The sequence below is a fragment of the Sorex fumeus genome, unplaced genomic scaffold, assembly GCF_029834395.1.
Source record: "Sorex fumeus unplaced genomic scaffold, SorFum_2.1 ptg000094l, whole genome shotgun sequence".
NCBI lineage: Eukaryota > Metazoa > Chordata > Mammalia > Eulipotyphla > Soricidae > Sorex > Sorex fumeus.
In genome coordinates this window covers 18141164-18157616 of record NW_026606151.1, presented here as the reverse complement: position 1 = coordinate 18157616, position 16453 = coordinate 18141164, and the positions used below count along the sequence as shown (strand labels likewise).

Below are 16453 nucleotides of genomic sequence, written 5' to 3'. Positions count from 1 at the left end.
TATGCATGTAATTTTTTAAATTTAAATTGTACATTCCTATAAGGAAACCACATATGTAAAGAGCTCTGTTTTTCTTTCAGGGATCAGCACTTGGGGGTCAGTTTGCACTTTGGGAAAAATGGGGTCCTCCACGTGAACGAAGCCGACTCTGTACCATTGCTTTATCGGGTAAAAACATGTAACTAAAATAAGACACTATGATTTAGTATCCATCCCTCCATCAGTGCCCATCCCTCCATCAGTCCCCACCTCCAATGCTCCCAGCATCCCTCCCACCCCTCCAACCCCATCCCACCCCACCCCTGTGGCAGGGCATTCCCTTTTGTTCTCTCTCTCTCCTTTTGGGTGCTGTGGTTTGCAAAAAAGGCATTGAGTGGCAATCATGTTCGGTCTATAGTCTACATTCAGCATGCATCTCTCATCCTGGGAGGATCCTCCCAAAATCCTTTATTTGGTGCTCCCCTCCCTATCTGAACTGCCTTCTCCCCCAGCAGGTGCAGCTGGCTTCCAAGCCATGGAGTGAACTTCCCGGTACTTATCTAGACTATTCCTGGGTGTTAGTCTCCCATTTTGTACTTTATATTCCCCAGATGAATGCAATCTTTCTATGTCTGTCCCTCTCTTTCTGACCCATTTCACTTAACATGATATTTTCCATGTAGTACCACTTTTATGTAAATTTCATGACTTCATCTTTTCTAACAGCTACATAGTATTCCATTCTGTAGATGTACCAAAGTTTCTTTAACCAGTCATCTGTTCTTGGGCACTCAGGTTTTTTCCATATTTTGGCTATTGTGAATAATGCAGCAATGAAATTGAAGTGCAGACGTCATTTCGACTGTACTTTTTTGCCTCTTTGGGATATATTCCCAGGAGTAGTATTGCTAGGTCAAATGGGAGGTCAATCTCTAATTTTTTGAGAATCGTCCATACTGTTTTCCAAAAGGGCTGAACCAGTCATCATTCCCACCAGCAGTGAAGGAGAGTCCCTTTCTCACCACATTCATGTCAACACAGGTTGCTTTTGTTCTTTTGGATGTGGGCCAGTCTCTGTGGTGTGAGATGATATCGCATTGTTGTTTTGATCTGCATCTCCCTGATAATTAGTGATGTAGAGCATTTTCTCATGTGCCTTTTAGCCATTCGGATTTCTTCTTTGGGGAAGTTTCTGTTCATTTCATCACCCCATTTTTTGATGGGGTTAGATGTTTTCTTCTTGTAGGGTTAAATTAGTGCTTTGTATATCCTTGATATCAACCCTTTATCAGATGGGCATTGGGTAAATATCCTTTCCCACTCTGTTGATAATCTTTGTATTCTGGTTACTGTATCTTTTTTTAAATTTTTCATAATTTTATTTATTGAATCACCGTGAGATCAGTTACAAAGCTTTCGGGTTTAAGTCTCGGTCATACAATGAAACACCCATACCTTCACCAGTGCCAATTCTCCACCACCAAAAACCCCAGTATGCCCAAAACCCAATCCCTCCTCCTTCCTGTGGGGCAGATGATTTCCACATTAGTCTCTCTCTACTTTGAGCACATTCAATATTTTGACACCAGACCCACCATTATTATTTGGGATTTTACCCCATCATTCAGATCTGCTGAAAAGGCAACAGTACACAATTTGTTTTTATTGCTGGTTAAAAATAACATGACAGGGGCTGGAGAGATAGCACAGCGGGTAGGGCGTTTGCCTTGCACGCGGCCAACCTGGGTTCGATTCCCAGCATTCTATTTGGTCCCCTGAGCACCGCCAGGAGTAACTCCTGAGTGCAGAGCCAGGAGTAACCCCTGTGCATTGCCAGGTGTGACCCAAAAACCAAAAAAAAAATATAATAAAATAACATGACGTTGCGTGGCTGTGGGATTTTGAAATTCTGAAATTTTAACACTTAAATCTGGAGGAATTTCTGCCAAAACCTGCTGGATTCCAAGACTTGTTCCTGAGTCTCTGGGATCATGGCCATTGAGCAGCTTGATCAGGAGCCAGAAAGGCCATTCATGGGTGGTGACTTAGAGTCTTGTTGGGACAAAGAGGAAAAGGCCAGCACCACCCCCATCCTGTGAGACCCCACGGGTCTCGTCACTGAGGGTCCAAACCTGACTGTCCAGTAGCTTCTGGAGGATGGCAGCCACCGAGCCACCTAGGGGCAGCAGGTGGAGGGACAACACCCTATCCCCCCTGGGGTCACCCGGCGACAGTAACCTACTGTGGGTTCCAGACACATTTCTGCCAAAAGCCGTTGGGTTTCAAGATTTGTTTCTGAGTCTCTGGGATCATGGCCATTAAGCAGCTTGATCAGGAGCCAGAGAGGCCATTCGTCGGCGGCAACTCAGGGTCTCGTTGGGATGGGGAGGAAAGGGCCGGCTCCACCCTCATCCTGTGAGGCCCCATGTGTCTCGTCATTGCGGACCCAAACCTGACTTTCCAGTGGCCTCTGGAGGATGGCAGCCACTGGGCCACCAGGGGGAACAGGCCAAGACACCCAACCTATTTCCACCTGTGGTGGCCCAGCACCAGTAACCCACTGCAGGGACTGGACACATTTCTGCCAAAAGCCGCTGGGTTTCGAGATTTGTTTCTGAGTCTCTGGGATCATGGCCATTAAACTGCTTGATCGGGAGCCAAAGAGGCCATTCATGGGCAGCGACTCGGGAACTCGTTGGGATGGGGAGGAAAGGGCCGGCTCCACACCAATCTGTGAGGCCCCACGTGTCTTGTCACTGCAGACCCAAACCTGACTGTCCAATGGCCTCTGGTGGATGTCAGTCACCAAGGTGGAGCAGGCGAAGGGACAGCACCCTTCCCCCCCCCCCAACCCCGGGGTGCCCCAGCCACATGGTTACTGTATCTTTTGAAGTGCAGAAGCTTCTTAATGTAAGATAGTCCCATTTGTTTATCTCTGTTTGCACTTGATTGGTCAGTGGAGTGTCATCTTTGAAAATACCGTTAGCCTCAATATTGTGGAGGGTTTTACCGACCTTGTCTTCAAAGTGTCTTATGGATTTTGGCCTGATGTTGAGATCTTTAATGCATTTTGATATGACTTTTGTGCATGGTATTTGGTCAAGGTCTAAGCCCATTTTTTTTTGCATGTGGTTGTCCAGTTATGCCAGCACCATTTGTTGGAGAGGCTTTCCTTATTCCACTTCACATTTCTTGCTCCCTTATCAAAGATTAGATATAGCTCATGGTGTTTCACTAATAATTTTTTTTTTTTTTTTTGCTTTTTGGGTCACATCCAACAATGCGCAAGGGTTACTTGGCTCTGCACTCAGGAATTACCCCTGTCGGTGCTTAAGGGACCATATGGCTTGCTGGGAATCAAACCCGGATCTGCCGCGTGCAAGGCAAAAGCCCTACCCACTGTGCTATTGCTCCAGTACACACTAATAAAAATTTTTTTAAAAATTAATCAATAATAAAATAAAATAAGACACTAAAATCCAGGTTCGGGTGGATATTTGTAGATGCCATTTTTTTTGTGGAAAGTGAAAATTTGAGGCAAATGAAAGAGACACATACCTTTGATGTAACGATGATGCAATGCCAGAAAGTAATGGAAATAAAGACACTGTCACTGCCTGTATCATTATGAATTAATTTAGAAATACAAATGTTGAAAGCTGAATCAGGTCTATCATAGGACATGTTGCCTTTCTAAACTGGTAGCCAAGACACTCTAATAGACAAACTGAAGAAAATATCATAGAACCAATAGGCTTTTGTGTTTAATTGTACAGTATGTATTAGTTTCTATGCTCCAAATATTCTCACTATGACTGATTTAAAGATAGTCATTCCAGGATGGCTGTCTTTAAAGTTAAAAGGGATGTCTGTTCTAAGATTCCTCTAGATCCAGGATTCACATGCATCATAAATGTTGAATCTCATAGTTAAATAATTGTGACTGATTAATGCTATATATCTCTTTGTCTTTCCATCTATTTCTATCTTTATTCCAAGCTACTTGTCATTCTTTGTCAATTATATCCAGTTAGCACAACTTATGAATCCATTACCTATCTCAAAGCTACTGACTAAATTTTTATCTAACATATGATATTTGCTATTAGTCTTCTATAGAATAAACAAAGATCCTCAAATAATGCCACAAGTATTCCTAAAATTTTAAAATTAAGAATTTTATCACTATATAAAGATAAAAACTAAATTTAAAAAATGTACCTGGATGTGCATATTTAGTAGACTTCTCAAACATATACAGATAGATTTGTTTGCTCATGAAGTGATTTTTCAGGGTATGAATCATGTTGAATTTGATCTCTGAAGCATCAGAATAGAGATCTGATTAGAGTCGATTTTCTCCAGCGGGCTCAGTAACGTCTCCATTGTGAGACTTTGTTGTTAACTGTGTTTGGCATATCACATACATCACGGGTAGCTTGCCAGGCTTTGCCATGCGAGTGAGATACTCTTGGTAGCTTGATGGGCTCTCTGAGAGGGATGGAGGAATCGAACTTGGGTCTGCCGGGTTGGGCATGCTCAAGGCAAACGCCCTACCTGCTGTGCTATCTCTCCAACCCAATGGAACCTACAATGACATAAAAATATTTACAAGACAATTGTTAGATGAAGAGTGAATGCCACAGAACAATAGATACTGTGATGGTGCTTATTTAAAATTAGTTATAACTTAGGTCCAAAGTTATCACACAGCAGGTAAAGAGCTTGGCTTACGTGCAGCCCATCAGGGTTCAATATTCAGCACCCTATGTGGTTCTCAAAGTCCACCAAGTGTGATCCTTGAGCACAGAGTTAGGAGTAAGCCCTGAGCTCTGCCAGGTGTGATTCCCAAACAAAAAATTAAATAAAAATAGTAATTAACATATAGACACATTTATGCAAATGTTTATAGAAAATGAAAACCAAAGTAACCTAAGTTTGAGAAATTAGTAAGGAAGATAAGTGCCCTTGTAAATATGAGAAAACTCTGCAAGTATTGTAAATTGTAAAGTGTTATTTTAGCACATTTGTTGAGAAATCAATCTAATTTTATTCTGCTTGCTATATAAATGTTTGTACAAAGAGATAAATGTATATAAAAATCAATGTTGTGTGTGTGTGCAGAGAGGAAAAATTACACATTTTATATTATATAATAAATTATTTCTGCCAGCTAATTTTTTAAGAGTAGAGATGTATTTGGGAGGCATAAGAGGGGAACATTTGCTCTTTGTGGTAATTTACTTTTATGATAAGCCCATGATGTGTATAATTTAAAAATGAGAGTAGCATAAGATATAGCAATAATTGTCATCTACAATGTTATTAGGGAATTTTCAGAAAAGACTGTATGGTCAGGAGAGCTAATCATTAGTCTGACGTTCATATATTCTAATAAATTTGTCTCCTTGGCTTAATTCTTCTGCTTATAACGTGTTAGTTATTGTTCTGAGTCCACATATTCCAGAGCCCACAGCTATCTGTCTTTTAACAGGAGTGATGCTGGGAATCTTTATTGCTATCCTCCTCGGTGGTGTCATCAGCCAAGCCCTTGGGTGGCCTTTTGTCTTTTATGTCTTTGGTAAGTTATTCCTCCTATTCCCAAATTCTCTCCCTGAAGGAGATTCTCTGAGCATCTATCTTTCTGTACTTTTCTAAAGATAAGTGAAGACAAGAAATCCAAGAAAAAGTAAATGCTTTAATATAATGTTAGGAACAATAAATCTACACCATCAGGGAATTTTGAAGCCCTTATACCCAGCATGCTATTAACCAATCATAATGTATCATGACTAATATTCTTAGTTTGGGGGCCCCGACCCAGCAGTGTTCAGTCTTATTCCTGACTCTGTGCTTAGGAGTCATGCCTAGTGGTACTCAGGAAACCATATGGGGTGCTGAGGATAGAACGGGGTGGGCCAGTACAAGGTAAGTGCCCTGCCCACCGTACTGTTTTTCCAGAAAAGAAGACAGAACTTGTAGAAAAGAAAGGATAAAAGTATACAAAAGAAAACCCTGATTATCTCACACTCTCCCTTTGAGTAAACTCAAAAAAGACAGTGCCGTCTATCTCTCCCGCCGCCCGCGTTCGGTAGTCTCATGCCAGTTCTCCCACCCTGGGGAGGTCGATGGCGATGGGCAAGCGAAGGAAGGAAACAAGGGCCAGGCTGGTTGGTGTCAGTTGCAGTTTATTCCATTCTCATTTCCATTCTCCTCTGATTCTCCTCCTGCTTCTTCCTCCCCCATGCTACTTCATTCTCCCCCTCGATCCCCCTTCATTCTCCCTCTGGCTCTGGAATCTGGATCTGGATCCCCTTTTCTCCTTCTCCTTCTGCAGTCTGGATCCGGATCCCCCAATCCACTCTTATAGTCTAGTTAAATACCAACGCATGAGGGGTTGGGGTTTACACATAGGTGTGGTCACAATCAATAGGGGTAAAGTTCTTTCCCTTAGGGAAAGCTGCTTCTAGGACAGATTCTCATTAGCAGGTCAACCCACCCAAGAGCGGAATCCCCTGGGTATGTTTCTCCTCTCCTTGTCCAACAAACACATAGGCATTCATAATATTAATCATTTTTATGGACACAGTAAGAAATACATTAAGCTTATAGAATTGCTCTCCTAGGGCCATCTCAATCTCATACTACAGTGCTCAGGCCAGATAGTCTTTCCTATCCCTAGCAGGGTCCTAGTCTCGTCATTACCTTTGGATCACGACAGCATTTGTTTATGATCAAACTCTTAACTTATAGTTAAGAATAGTGGCACTTTGGCCTGACCCATTTAGACGCCAGGGTAGCTCACCGCTTGCCCTGAGTCCATTCAGTCCCTCGTCGGGACCCTGCTTTTGGGGTGTTAGGAACAAAGGGCAACTGAGGCTTAAGTAGAGAAAGCAAATGTCCAGGAGTGAATAATACTCAAAGCCACTTAAATCCTAAATTACAAAAGCATAATATTAACTGTCTTCCTGTATCTATACAAAAAGGACATTGCTTTAAAGAAAACTATTCAAAAGACATAAGGAGAGAAGAAAGGCACTATTAGTTTATGATACAAGTTCAGTGTCCTAGAAGAATCTGACCTTACAAATAAACAGAGTCTGATTAGGGGGAAAAGCTGATTAACTGGTTGGGGAAGAGAGCAGAGAGAAGTGGTTACAGATAAACAAAGGAATGGGAGTGACTCAGGAGCACTGTGTTGGGTGTAACCCGATAAACCTAAACTCCTTGTGGCAAGGGAGAAAGGACAAATCAATTGTTATCCTATACCCTTGATACTCAGCAGAGCTCTGACCAGGATATCTATGTTTAAGACATCTGAGAAAGGGGTAAAGAAGTAATTAAGAAACATTAAATGACAGAATCCAGAACTTACGGAGAATCAGAGGCCATTGCTTGTTTCCACAAGACAGTTTGGAAAACATTTACAACTCATGGTCATTGAAGAGAGTATTTATAAAAATTTTTCCTCAGCTGTGAGCAGTGACTAGCTATAGAGGAAATACTGGTGTATATCCCTCCACCAAATGATGTTGGGGAGACCAAAATAGATCACATAGTTTCCATGTAGCATAACACTATGCTAGAATAAGTCTGAAATATGTTTATATTCATATCACTCTTTGTGTCTGGCCCAACAATAGATGACAGGTATAGAAATAAAAGCAGAAAGACAATATTCTGAAGGGGGATAATGAAGCTATTAAATCCAACCAGGAAATCTTAACTGTTAGAATTGTCACCTTAAAATAATTATAATAACTGCATTATAAAGAAAATTTATATTTACAATGACTATATTATAACATGATTCATAGTTATAATTATTGTATTATAATGTTTGAAAGTTAAATACAGACATGGAATGTTTTGAAAAGGTTCAATTTAAATTTCTGGAGATTGAAACTTTATCATACAGATGGAATTAATGGAAGATTAGAGACAACAGAAGAAAAGATTAATGAAGTTAGAAAAAATCAGAAGAAATTTTCCAGAATAAGCCAAATACCTAAAAAAAAATAATAATGATGAAATGAGGACATTATTAGGCCCTGAAATTATTATTCTCCAAGAAGAAAACAAGAGAAAAAATCTTTGTCTTATAGTTGGACTTACATTTATATGGTATAATAGCAAAATTTGGCCCCATTATATGACTAATTAATAGGGTGGATTTCATCAAGTTAAAAAAATGCCTCAAAAGACCTTATTATAAGAGATAAACTGAGACATGGAGAAAACTCTTGCAAAACATAGTATTATAAAGACTTTATGCCAAATGTGTAATGATCCGCAAAACACATTAATTAAAAAATAACAAAAATGTAAAAAATATAAAGACAATTCAAAGAGTTAATAATGAAGGAAAATAAACTCATGAGAAGATGCCCAATTCAACAATTTGGTCATCCGAGAAAGGCTAATTAAAATAGCAATGAAGGGACCAGAGAGACAGTACAGTGAGTAAAGTGTTTGTGAGTGATCTGGGCACTAGCAGGAGTGATCCCAGAGCATAGAACCAGAAGTAAGCCCCGAATACCCCAGAAGAAATTTTAAAAAAAACACCTAATTTTTAGATAAATAAAAATAAAATGACAATACCTCTCTATACCTATTAGAATGACTTCTTGAGATAAGTCTTTTTATCTTGAGATAAGTCTTTTCTTGAGATAAGTCTTTTCTTGAGATAAGTCTTTTTTTCTTGAGATAAGTTTTTTCTTTCTTTTTTCTTTCTCTATACCTATTAGAATGACTTCTTGAGATAAGTCTTTTCTTCTTGAGATAAGTCTTTTCCTTTTTCTTAGTTCCTAATTTTTTTTTACTTTTTTTTTCTTTTTTTTTTCTTTTTGGGTCACACCCAGCACCCGGTGATGCACAGGCGTTACTCCTGGCTCATGCACTCAGGAATTACTCCTGGCAGTGCTCGAGGAACCATATGGGATGGTGGGAATAGAACCCAGGTCGGCCGCGTGCAAGGCAAATGCCCTACCTGCTGTGCTATCGCTCCAGCCCCACTTAGTTTCTAATTTAAAGCTCCTAAAAGCCTTGTAATTGCCTCAGTGAAAATAGTGAAGGATGCTTCCAAGTGTTCCTAAATTATTTTTAATTTTCAAAGGTATAGGAACATCTTTCTTCTAATGAGTGACTCTTGGTGGGCTCCTGGATAACGTGGGGGATAGTGGAAGCGGGGGAGGTGGGTGGGCAGCCAAAAAGAGTTGAGCTTGAGACCAATAACCCTACCCTCCTGCCCTCCAGTAGGGATGCTGTAGATTGAGTTTGTAGATTGAGTTAATAACTAACTGTGCCTCCATAAGAATCTTAGATATGACTTTCTGAGATTGGTGAACACATCTACATACACGGATGGTGACATGCCCCAACTTCACAGGGACAGAATGTCCTCTACTCAGGACCCTTCCAAATTTAAACATATCTTCATCTGACTTGTCCTTTATGACGAGCCAGTGAACGAACATAAGCAAAGTTGCCCTTGAATTTGTGAGCCATTCTAGCAAATTATCTAAGGGTATCGTAGAACCCTAACTGCAAACTTGACTTGGTAGACAAATCACAAGTGGGGGTAACCTGTGGACACACTCATGCTAGCATCTGAGTGGGAAACAGTATTTTGGATCTACCTGTGAAGTTAGTGGACAGGACACCAGTGAGTGTCATTAATGAGTTAAATTTTAGGAAACCATATCCACAGATGTCTGGAGTCTTGCTTAGTGTGAAAATCTACAAGCTTGGTGAGCAGATCATTTTCCTTTACTAAAATCCAAAAGATTAAGACACGATTGTGCTAGTTCTAACATTTGTGATTTCCACAAATACATCTAGTTAAGAAAGGAAAATGAGGATGAAAAGCTTGAGCAAGAGCACAGTGGGTAGGGCGTTTGCTTTACACACTGCCAACCTGGGTTCGATTCCCAGCATTCCATATGGTCCCCTGAGCACTGCCAGGAGTGATTCCTGAGTACAGAGAGTCAGGAGTAATCCCTGTGCATTGCTGAGTGTGACCCAAAAAGCAAAAAAAGAAAGAAAGAAAGAAAGGAAGGAAGGAAGGAAGGAAGGAAGGAAGGAAGAAAGAAAGAAAGAAAGAAAGAAAGAAAGAAAGAAAGAAAGAAAGAAAGGGAAAATGAGTGGGTCCTAGAAAGTTGTATATTCACACAGACTTTTTGAGAGATGTAGTATTATGAACAAAGACATATACCAAAAGACCTTCGACTGTAAAGGAAATTTATACAAAAGCAGAAATCAGTTCAGTTAACCAGTTTTACCTTCTGTTTGCAGGAGGTATTGGCTGTATCTGCTGTCTTCTATGGTTTACTCTAGTTTATGATGATCCCAGGTCTCACCCATGGATAAACATCACAGAAAAAGAATATATCCTATCTTCCTTGGAACAACAGGTACATGTCTCCACTTCTCTCCATTGAGCTCGGGTCAGGATTTGAATTTCTAGGGGTACTCAAGAACGTTTGTGATGTTGGGGAAACTAGAGCAATAGTACATTTGGCAGGCAGCCAACCCTGGTCGGATCCTCCGCATCCCAAATTAACCCACTTCCCCACCACCACCACCACCACCACCCAGGAGTAGGCCCTGAGCTCTCTGCTGGCTGTGACCCCAAAGCAAACAAAAAAAATGCTTGAGATTCTTCTGTCCTTATTTTTGTGACCAGCAAATTTATTTTCAGGTTATCTCTTCTTCTAAGCCATCTCTCCCCATCAGAGCCATGGTCAAATCTCTTCCACTTTGGTCCATGTGTCTTTGCTGTTTTGCGCATCAAGGGTTAACTCACACAGTGGTTACATACATACCAACTTACATCAGCTCTGTGTTTAATGTTAACATCAGAGACGTGAGTATCTTTTCCCCTCCTCTTCCCCTATTTGCATAACTCACTATTTATACAGCCTTTGTAAATCACCCACCTAGAAAAATTGATCCTTTATTACCCAGAAAAAAAATCAAATTTTTGACATTCATACCAGTAGGTTTTCTGATAGTGTGATGGAAAAGACAACTGTTTATCTTAATAATGTGTGATTTCATGTTCCAGTAAGATGATGTTTAGTGCCTTTGAAAAATAAAAAATGTTATTTCACTGCATTTATTATGTTGATGTATTCATTTTTCTCCCTCCACCTTCAGAATGGACTCTTGTCTGCCCTTCCTTTTATTGTGTCCTGGTTCAGTGGAATACTGGGAGGTCAACTGGCAGATTTTCTACTTTCAAAGAATTTTAGGCTTATTACAGTGAGAAAACTTGCTACATTTGTAGGTAAGAACAGGGCCTGAGGGTTAGCTCTGTCTGTCATTAAGCATGCTTACAATGGAAAGATGCATCTCATTGTTGAAATGCTCTGTTCCTCATTCCCTAGGGAGCCTCCCTCCTTCAGTACTGCTTGTGGTCCTGCCATACCTCAGCTCCAGCTATATCACAACAATGACCCTCCTGATTGTCTCCTGTGGGTTACTCCCATTCTGTCAATCTGGGATCTATATCAATGCCTTAGATATCGCTCCAAGGTAAGACCGGAAGATCCACTCTGATTTTCACATTTTCTGAAAAAATTTTTCCTGTGGCTTTTTGGGAATCCCCAAATTGTTTTCCGAAGTTATTTGTAAATCATTTCAAACACTAATAAATCACGACCTAGAATCCTAGGCAAAACTGCCTCCATTTTTCATTCAGGATTGTGGAGGTACCCTCTGTCTTGGTCTCTCTGGTTGAAGATACACAAATATTTTTTAAAATAATGATGTGTTGGATCCATATATGAGGGTTAAGGCTAAGGGGGGCACTGTGAAGAATTTCTGGCTTTAGCCTGGAATATTTATGTCACCCACAGACACTCCAGTTTTCTCATGGGAGTCTCGAGGGGATTTTCTCAAGCAGCAGCTATCTTGTCACCAACAGTTTGTGGATTTCTTCTCGATCAGGTAATCAGGTAATGTTTTCTTGTTGTGAGGGACTCTTAAAATTCTCTTTCAAGTCCATGCATAAAAAGCAATAGAATAGGGGCTAGAGTGATAGCATAGCAGGTAGGGCATTTGCCTTTCATGCAGCCGACCCAGGTTCAAATCCCAGCATCCCATATGCCCCCTAACCACTGCTAGGAGTAATCACTGAGTGCAGAGCCAGGAATAACCCCTGAACATCGCCAGGTGTGACCCAAAAAGCAAAAACAAAAAAAAACTAGAATAAAGAAGTTACCTGTGTTTTGGAAAATCAAATGAAACTGTGGCGTTTGTCAGGAGATCAACCTGACAAGGGAAAATATAGAGCAGCTTCTTTCTTGACTTCAGACTTGATTCTTTTTGAGACTAAAGAACTAATTGGTAATATTTGATCTTTGAAACAAATCATAACACCATATTGGTATTATGAGTTGTTGGGTCTATGCGTAGATACGACTTGTCATGTCTTTTGCATCATTTTAAAATTTGTATTTGCAATAACCTTATAAAAAGTAGGGATCCTGAAAGCCAACATCTACATGTCTGAAACATCATGTATTATTTTAGGTATTTCATGTAGAGTAATGTCTTTCAATCAGTTATACTTGTGAAATATTATTACTCTAACTTCCTGATAATCAAATAAAATTTTGATAGAATAAATCTTCCCCATTACTGGGGACTACAGCTGAATCTTACGAAGACAATGTTTATGAGAAACAGCCTTGTTCCTGACGCTCCATTCGCTCTCAACGGAACCACCATCTCCGAATGCAACAGTTATATATACTTAGGTCGAGAAATCAACATGATGAATGACCTGGCACCTGAGTTACGCAGGAGGAAGAGAGCGGCTTGGAATGCCTTCAAGAGCATTGAAGAAATAACTAAAAGGACAAAGAACCTCCAACTACGAGCACATCTCTTTGATTCCACTATTCTTCCTGCATTAACATATGCCTCAGAGACCTGGACCCTACGAAAACAGGATGAGAACACTATTCGGGTCTCTCAAAGAGGAATCGAAAGAATTATGCTTGGAATATCACGATTCACTCAAATGAGAGATAGAATCCGGAGTTCTGATCTTCGTCAACGCTCAAGAATCAGGGACGCTGTCTCATTTGCCAAGACATCAAAAATCAGATGGGCTGGACATGTAATGAGGTTTACAGACAACCGCTGGACTAGAGCCATTACTGATTGGATTCCACGAGACATCAAAAGATCACGTGGACGCCCACCTATAAGATGGTCAGACTTCTTCGTCAAGACCCTAAATGATCGGTTTGAGGCTCTACATGTTCCTAAAACGAACAGATACCATTGGGCTACGCTAGCACGCAACCGGGATGAATGGAGACGTTACTGGCACCCGCTCGAATAAATCGATGAATAACGGGGATTAAGTGATTAAGTGATTAAGTGATTAAATCTTCCCCATAATATAATTTGGAGACACAACTTTTGACTTTTTACCTGTCTACTTCCAAGGTTCTCAATCTTTTTTACTCTTTATCATACCCATCTAAGAATAATCTTGAAGGCATTCTTGGCATATTTTATAAAGTCAAGATTCATGCCAAAGAAAAAATAGTTGCCACCTTGTAAACAGTACTAAGTGCAATTCTGTAGGATAATTACAAAAGTCTCTAAATCTCTTATATTAAGAACATTTTAAATAATTCTTCTTTCCACCCAAATATCAAGCTACCTGATACTTCCACCCAAATATCAATAGCAAGCAGGAAATAAATTTCTATATGGAAGCCCAGTGGCAAACACTCTCTTCCTAGCTATGAATATGAGTTTTATAAAAAAGAAATTTAAAAAAGTCAAATTTATTTGAGGTTTTATGCCCCTAGGACCCTGAATTTGGATGGAGGAATATCTTCTTCATGTTGTTTGCCATTGACCTAGCAGGATTGATCTTCTTCCTCATATTTGGAGAAACAGATGTCCAAGAATGGGCTAAAGAGAATAAACTCACTCGTTTATGAAAAGAAGGTAAAACATAATGATTTCATCTATGGTTATAACTCTAGAAACACTTTACTTTTAACTTAATGTCATTTTTCTTTCTTAATTATTTCCCCTGAGATGGAAAAGTCACTAGGCACCTTATTTCATAAACAAAGTTTTCAGCGGTGAAAACACCAACAAAAAAAAATTTTGTTTGCTGCAGCTCATTTTAAATATAAGACACTTTAATTTCACTCATTTCCTTTTTGAGGAAAATATGAAAAGTTAAAATTCAAATAAAACAGCGCTCAATAAGTGGTCGCTTTTATTGAATTAGCGTCGATTCAGAAGAGATTGCCAAATTCTAGATAGACAATTTCTTGTTCTCAAAACAGAAAACAATGTTTTTAAGCTTCAAATGCAGGAGCATAGGGCATGATTTGAGTTTGAGTGAAAATTTATGAAAAAAACATTTTTTTTCCTATTTGTGAACATGCATGTCAGTCTATTTATTGGTCTGGGTACTGTTCTCTTGCTCTTGCCTCTGTTGGCTCCACCCTTTTTTCACCCTCTCAGGCCCCAAGAAGCTACCCAAATGAGCTGTGTCTGATACTGTCTTAACCCTAGTGTCTGCTGAATTTTTCAGAGAAAACAGGAAAGTATTTTTCTCCAAGATCTTCTCCATAGTCTCTGCTGGTAGTGGATCCTCTACAAGTCCCTGGCAAGCAAGAACTCTGGATACCATCTGGGAAATTTATCATCCCCTGGCCTCTCAGGCCATTTTGATCTTAAACTTTGATAGTTCTGGAATCCCGTAAGCTACCTTTGGTTTCCTACAACTTGTCCAATACTGTGTAAACTGAATTTTTTAACAATGTTTTCAAATTGCCCAGCATGAGTCTATCATATTTCTTTTCCTGGGTTTCAAGTATTAGTATAGCTAAATCATATATAAAACTCAAAGCATTTAGTGTACCAGTATTAGAATAAAAGTTTACTTTGTGGGAGCAGGGAGGTTAGGGTCAGAGAATGTTCACGACCTGTAACAAATCACCATGAACAACTTTGTAAACCGCAGTGAGTGTTTATACAAAGTGTAAGGGTAAAATACAAATTTTTTTTAAAAAAAGAGAATGTTCACAGGACAAGGTTCATATTCTAGATTGCTCTTGTGGTGATCTCTACTTTTAAGACCGATTTTTATAGTCACCAGTATTTGTTAAAGAGTTTGACAAGATGGTTACTAGGTCTGAATTAAAAATAAGTCACGTAATATAGAAAGTTAAATTTGAATAGACTCAATGGTACTTGAGATAAGGATTCAGGTGCAAGAACTTATTTTGAGAATAAAGAAAACATACATAAAATAACAAATGCTAAATTTATAAATAAGAAAAAATATGTAGAAATCAGTCAACATAGTGAAAAGGTAATTTATAGGATGGGTAACAATATTTGTAAATCACATATATGATAAAGGGTTAATATTCAAAATATATGAAGAACTCATGCAAGTCCACTGCAAAAATAAAAGTCCAGATCTAATTGAAAATAGAAGAACTAAATAGACATTTTCCCACAGAAAACATACAAGTCTTGACATATGGAAAATAAACAAGTTGAAAAGATGCCAAACATCACCTCACCATCAGAAAATACAAATCAAAACTTCAATGAGACATGATTGAATCCTGTTGGAATAGTTATTATCAAAAAAGACAACCAATAACAAGTTGGTGAGAATGTTAAGAAAAGGGAATCTTCATGTACTGTTTATAGAATGGTAAGCCATTGTAGCTACTGTGAAAAGCAGTATGGAGGTAACTCAAAAAATTAAAATATAGAATTATCTTGTGACACAGCATATTCTACCTATATATATAAAAGATATAAAAACAAAATTTCAAAGAAGTATCTGCAGTTCTTTGTTTACAACAGCATTATCTACAAAGCAAAAATATGGTAATAACCTAAGTGTTTATTAATGATGAGTGGAGAAAGGAGATTTATATATTATGAACACTGTTTTTCATTTATATATTATAAAATACTGTTCAGGTATGAGAAAGAGGAACATCTTGTTATTTGTACATTATGGGTAGATCTTGAAGGAATTATGCCAAATGAAGTAAGTCAAACAGAAAAAGCAAGTACCACTTACAAGTGGAATCTATGAAAAGCCAAATTCACAGAAGCAGAGATTAGATTGGAAGTTATCAAAGTCTGGTGACATGAAAAAATGGAAGTGTTAGTTAAGAGATACAAGCTTCTGGTTATAAGATGACTGAGTTCTTGGATCTAATGCACTTCAGAGAGATTAGTTAATAACAGTATTCTTTGAATGTTACTGAGAATTAGTTCTTAAATATTCTTACCGCAGAAAAAAAGAAATGACAGTTGCATGATATGATGGAGGTTGTAGCTAAGACAATGGTAGCAAGCATTTTGTTATTTATATGTGTGTATCAATTAAACTGGTTCTGCACTTTAAATTTACATAATATCATGTTTTCAATTGTATCTCAATAAAGATTACTTCTTGGTA

General features: G+C 38.9%; 1 protein-coding gene across 3 annotated transcripts in view; it reads left to right on the top strand.

The window, feature by feature from the left end:
• SLC17A3 (solute carrier family 17 member 3) overlaps positions 1 to 16453 on the top strand; it is a 28180-nt gene extending 11727 nt beyond the window's left edge. Inside the window, exons 5-13 of one of the 3 annotated variants that reach the window (XM_056132360.1) lie at positions 81 to 168; positions 5474 to 5560; positions 10273 to 10391; positions 10679 to 10843; positions 11137 to 11266; positions 11367 to 11514; positions 11838 to 11928; positions 13812 to 13953; positions 15491 to 16453. In XM_056132360.1, the coding sequence (XP_055988335.1) occupies positions 81 to 168; positions 5474 to 5560; positions 10273 to 10391; positions 10679 to 10843; positions 11137 to 11266; positions 11367 to 11514; positions 11838 to 11928; positions 13812 to 13946 (963 nt within the window). In that variant the 3' untranslated portion in view covers positions 13947 to 13953; positions 15491 to 16453. Of the gene's footprint in view, positions 1 to 80; positions 169 to 5473; positions 5561 to 10272; positions 10392 to 10678; positions 10844 to 11136; positions 11267 to 11366; positions 11515 to 11837; positions 11929 to 13811; positions 13954 to 14554 lie in introns of all 3 variants that reach the window. The other 2 variants (XM_056132359.1, XM_056132361.1) reach the window with 2 other exon arrangements.